The 6,000-nt window shown below is 43.3% G+C and overlaps 1 protein-coding gene across 1 annotated transcript; it reads left to right on the plus strand.

The window, feature by feature from the left end:
• The first annotated feature begins 1,754 nt into the window (after positions 1–1,754).
• LOC133923934 (G-type lectin S-receptor-like serine/threonine-protein kinase LECRK4) lies at positions 1,755–4,543 on the plus strand. Its single transcript, XM_062369243.1, has one exon. The coding sequence runs from the start codon at positions 1,845–1,847 to the stop codon at positions 4,260–4,262; it is 2,418 nt and encodes an 805-aa protein (XP_062225227.1). The 5' UTR covers positions 1,755–1,844; the 3' UTR covers positions 4,263–4,543.
• Positions 4,544–6,000: the final 1,457 nt, after the last annotated feature.

Consider the following 6,000-nt stretch of genomic DNA (forward strand, 5'->3'; position numbering starts at 1 on the left):
TATCCCTGCCCCAGTCTGCACACTCGCGGCGCGACCTAGAACATTAGAACATGGACAATAAGAATCATATCACTCCAGTCACAATTACTTGGACGTTTTGGATGAAGTCTGGTTAATTTTTTAAAACTTTAACTATTAATAACTTCAAAATTATTTAGTTTAAAAACATAAAAATCATATGTGTAGATTTATCGTAAAATATACTATAATAACTTATAAATTTATTGGATATTATAAATATAATCTAATGAAAAATAATGGACAAAGATAAACATTGGGAACCGTGTCATGTTCAAAATGTCAGGTAGTTTTGACCGGAGAGAGTATCGCATAGAGGAATCATTCGGTAAAGCAAGATACTAGTATGATTTCACATTTAGCTGCCAGCAGAGCAATACTGATTCAGAGAGAACACCACTCATGAACAAGAAATCACCAGCATCGATCGATGACGCTACAGCATCTCGAGTCTTCATTTCACAACTTAGGCTCGTCAGTCCATTGTGCAGTCATACTCAAACCACTCTCTTGCTAGCACCATGGGAGAAAACGAGGACCAAGGCCCGGCCCGAAGGCCAACACAGCCGAAGAAAAAGATGAAATGAACTGAAGGCAAGGCATATGCTAGATAATTGCGATCTTAGATGCACTAAATCGATACTAGAATCATTCAATTCAGAACCCGTAATCAACATCACAGATCAAAGGAGCCATGCCGTTCAACGAACAAACGTAATAAATAAGAAATGCCGGCAAGTTTTTGCCTGAAAAAATAATACCACTCAATTTGTGCTGTTTCCAAATGATGCAACCACAGCTCCAATCGTCAAGGGTCCATTTCTGTAAAATGTTTCACCTTAGGTCTTAGTCGTTTCGAAAAAGACTAATTTATAAACAAATACCACGACAGAAGTAACTGTACCACACATTGGAGTATACTATAGGTTCAGAAAGCAATTGTATCTGGGCCGCTATCACCCCGAGGTCAGGACAAGCTTCATTCAGTCACTGGTGGCAGAACCAGAACCAGAACCAGTGAAGATCCAACCACCACTCACCACAGGTCCGATGGTACAACGTGTTAACCCCGTAACACGGGATGCTGGCACAAGTTCCTTTCAGCTGCCGGCGTGGTACCCTGCTGATCACACGGAACCATCAAAAGCAAACGTACTCGTTAATGTACAAAACAAATAATCATAGACCGAATGCATCCCTGATAACAAGATCAATTTATAGCAACGACAAATCCTCAGTTTTCAGGAAAGTCTTCTCCCCATGCATAACACTGAAAGGAAACAGAAAAATGCTCAAGGAACAAGGGTTAGTAGTAGAAGATTTGTTCCAGAGAAATTTCAGTCATTTTTTTCTTGCAAACAAATCTAGCGACCAAACTTTTTGGCATATAATTTCAAATCCTTGCTCAAATCTGACCGCTAGTAGAAGTAAAACACTGATTCCGGCTGGCTTGACTGGTAGTACCGTAGTAGTAAGTAGTAACCGTAACGACTCTTCTGAAAAACTGAAGCATTATTGGAACCATCCAATTATGATAGTCGTTGTGCACTTGCCCTCACGCAAACGTCAATATAACCTGTGTCCTCTTCTGTAGAACTTGTAAGCATGCGAAAAATCCGGCCCGACCTTCAGTACAATCTTGGAATAGAGACACCGACAAGGACCCATGCCAGTTGTGCACCAAATGGTCACAATGGACCAGTTCAATGAGGCTAACTGTTCCAGTTCCTCATAGAGGTTGACCCAAATGGTCCCAACTGTAATCTCGAGTCAATGAAGACTCTTAAATGCAAGGAGATGCATAAGTTTGCCATCAGAAGTAGGAAATGAGAGCCAAACCAAAAGAATCAATGGCACCTCTCCTCTTACCCTTCCTCCTGCTGCTGTCCTCAGCATCTGTTCAAGCTCAACAAAACATCACCAAGAGCTCCTCCTTAACACCCCAAGGGCCTAACAGCTTTTGGCTCTCACCATCCGGCGACTTCGCGTTCGGCTTCCGGCCAATTGAAGGCAACTCCTCCTCCTACCTCCTCGCCGTATGGTTCAACAAGACCAGCGACCAGACGGTGGCTTGGTATGCCAAGAGTACAGATCCAGATCCAGCGCCCATACTAGTTTCATCCGGTTCAAGCCTCCAGCTTACCTCGGGTGGGATGCTTTCTCTCTCCGACACTACCGGTACAGAGGTATGGAATCCCCAAGTTGTTGGTGCCTACGCCAGTATGCTCGACACTGGAAACTTTGTACTAGCTGCTGCAGATGGCTCTACCAAGTGGGAGACTTTCAACAACCCAGCAGATACCATCCTGCTCACTCAGGTGCTCACCACCCCAAAGACGCTCCGCAGTCGGATCATCGCCACAGACTACTCCAGTGGTCGGTTCCTCCTTAACCTGAAAGCTAATGGTGTTTTTCCTTATCCCATTGCTGTGCCGTCTGGTTACCAATATGACCCTTATTTGTCCATGGATGGGAACACCACAAAGCTGGTGTTCGATGCCACTGGCAGGATATACATCTCCTTTGATAACGGCACACAAGTCAATATGACATCAGGGGGTATCAGCTCCATGGCTGACTACTACCATCGCGCCACACTTGACCCAGATGGTGTGTTCCGGCAATATGTGTACCCAAAGAAGGCCGGCAACCTGAATAAGAGTCAGGCATGGTCAGTAGTGAGCATGGAGCCCCCAAATATCTGCGAATTACCGACACAGGTCGGCAGCGGCGCATGTGGGTTCAACAGTTACTGCACGTTGGATGGCACAAACAACCAGGCTACCTGCGTGTGCCCCGAGCACTACTCATTTATTGATGAGGAGAGGAAGTATAAAGGCTGCAAACCGGACTTCCAGCCACAAAGTTGTGACTTGGATGAAGCAGCTGCCATGATGCAGTTTCAGTTGACACCGATGACCCATGTGGATTGGCCCTTCTCTGACTATGAGCAATACAGCCCCATAACTCAGAACCAGTGCCAGCAGCTCTGCCTGGGCGATTGTTTCTGTGCCGTCGCTGTGTTCAGAGACAGTGATAGTACATGTTGGAAGAAGAAGATGCCTTTATCGAACGGCAAAATGGGGGCCAGTGTGCAGAGGACAGTTTTCATCAAGGTAGCAAAGAACAATAGTGCACAGTCTGAGCTTGTAGGTTCCAGCAAATGGAAAAAAGATAAGAAGTACTGGATCCTTGGAAGTTCATTGTTTCTGGGAAGCTCTGTCTTGGTGAACCTTCTCCTGATCTCTGTTCTCCTTTTCGGTACTTACTGTACTATCACCAGAAAGAAAGTCCCATCTTTGCAGTCATCAAGCAACCTAGGATTGCCCCTGAAAGCCTTCACTTACGCTGAGCTCGAGAATGCAACCAGCGGATTCCAGGAGGTGCTTGGTACTGGTGCATCTGGTATTGTGTACAAGGGCAACCTAAAAGATGAGCTCGGGACCTGCATTGCTGTCAAGAAAATTGACAAGCTCCAGCATGAGACAGAAAAGGAGTTCACCGTGGAAGTCCAAACTATTGGGCGGACATACCACAAGAACTTGGTTAGGTTGCTAGGATTCTGCAACGAAGGAAAAGAAAGACTATTGGTCTACGAATTCATGACCAATGGATCACTCAACAGACTCCTATTTAGTGATGTCAGGCTTCAGTGGAACATTCGAGTTCAACTTGCTCTAGGGGTGGCAACGGGGCTGCTATACTTACATGAGGAATGCAGCTCGCAGATCATCCACTGTGACATAAAGCCCCAGAATATCCTTCTCGATGACAGCTTTACAGCAAAGATCTCAGACTTCGGCTTAGCCAAACTGCTCCGAACCAACCAGACACAAACAAATACAGGTATCCGGGGCACCCGAGGATACGTTGCCCCTGAGTGGTTCAAGAACATCGGTATCACCGCCAAGGTGGATGTTTACAGCTTTGGGGTCATCCTGTTGGAGCTCATCTGCTGTCGGCGGAATGTTGAATTCGAGGCTGCAGAAGAGGAAAAACAAATACTGACTTACTGGGCAAATGACTGTTACAGGTGTGGCAGGGTTGATTTTCTGGTGGAGGGTGATGACGAAGCAATTTTGAATCTGAAGAAGGTGGAAAGGTTTGTGGCAGTGGCATTGTGGTGTCTCCAGGAGGACCCAACCATGAGACCTACAATGCTAAAGGTGACACAAATGCTTGATGGAGCAGCTGCAATTCCCACACCTCCTGATCCTTCTTCCGTTGTCAGTTCACTCCAATAGTATCACTCCTGCTTACTGTATGATTAGTATAAGTATGAGCAACGTCATGGCGTGTAAGTTAGATATAGCTATCCACTGAAGGCAAACGCTACATACTACATGTTATGGTCGCTGATACTGCAGCGATACCGTCCGTGTTCCTTGATGTAGTGTGAACGGCACCTGCAATGCTGTAGTCTCTATTCTGTAACAATTGGATGGAGCAAATATTATGAAGGCTTGCTCTTCCCAAGAAGAATATCTATTTCCTAAAATAAATTGTTTTCCTAGGTTAAGAAGTAGTTACTTGTATGTGGTATCTCATCTATTGGTTACTTAGGTTATTACTTATTCCATTCGTAACTGTTAGAATCCTCTTGAGACCTATTGCAATCATTATCCACTAGCCTCATAACTTCTCTACCATGGTCGGGAATTTCCCTGCCAGCATTAAGAGTATCTCCAGTGACTTCTCTATTTTTGGCACTCTATATCCATAAATAGGGAGCCTCCCTATACAGATCTGCACCCTATTTCTCTGCGCGCTCTAGTGACTTCTCTATTTGTACCTCCCTATATTCAATTCGTCTATATTTTACTACTACTATGTAACTAGCAAATTGAACCATTATATTTTTAATAGTGTCATTTGCATGTCTTTTTGAACAGCTATATTTCCAACAGCTATATTTTTCAACGTCTATATTTCTAACGGCTATATTTCCAACGACTATATTTTTCAACGGCTACATTTTTCGGATCTATATATGGAATGCCATTCCCCTGGTTATTGAACCAAGTCATTTGCCTTATAGTTTCACCTCTACCTGAAATGAGTCGTCCATCTTTCTTAGATTTATCGTCGTCGTCGGACGATGTGACAATGAACTCATTCTTTCTACTTTACACCTTTGCCACATTTAATATGAGCGTATGAATGCTCCATGACATGACAATTTTGTGCCTGTACGTCAATATATTAATCGTAATAGAGAAGTCGGGCATTTGAGGCTATACCAAAACTACTTTTCAAATACTCCTACCTAGGGGGCAACTTTCTTTTGGCGCAAGCTTGTAATTAGTCCTTTGTGGTTGTTCATTTTGTTTGTTGATCCTCTTGTGTATTTCTCATTGTTTTTGTTTTTCGCAGGTTTAGAATGGATCGTCCTCTATTTCTTCGCATAGTGCAATCTGTAGTAGACCATGATGACTATTTTGTATAGAAAAAAGATAGATTTGGACGTCTTGGGTTATCTCCGTTGTAGAAGATTATGAAAACGTTTATGATGCTAACTTATGGAGTACCAGCGGATGCTAAAGATCAATATGTTTGTATTGGTGAAAGTACTGTTATAGAGAGACTTAAAAGGTTTGTCAAAGCTATTATTAAAGTTTTCAAAGATGAGTACCTGAGATCTCCAAATGAGAATGACACAACTAGATTACTTGCAATTGGAGAGCAAAGAGGTTTTCCTGGAATGCTTGGGAGAGTAGATTGTATGTATTAGAAGTGAAAAAATTTCCCTTCACCATGGCAAGGTATTTATACTAGCCATGTGCATGAGCACACAATCACTCTAGAAGTCGTTGCTTCATAAGATCTTTGAATTTGACATGCCTTCTTTGGTTTACCAAGGTCTCCCAATGATATTAATGTCCTTCACCGTTCTCATCTATTTGCAAAGCTAGCCGAAGGACAATCTTCAGAAGTGAATTATAGCATCAATGGTCATAATTATACAATGGGGTATTACCTTGC

The sequence above is a fragment of the Phragmites australis genome, chromosome 7 (assembly GCF_958298935.1).
Source record: "Phragmites australis chromosome 7, lpPhrAust1.1, whole genome shotgun sequence".
Taxonomy (NCBI): domain Eukaryota; kingdom Viridiplantae; phylum Streptophyta; class Magnoliopsida; order Poales; family Poaceae; genus Phragmites; species Phragmites australis.

Coding starts and splice junctions, on each gene's coding strand:
- LOC133923934 (XM_062369243.1), top strand. CDS start 1,845: ATGAGAGCCAAACCAAAAGAATCAATGGCACCTCTCCTCTTACCCTTC.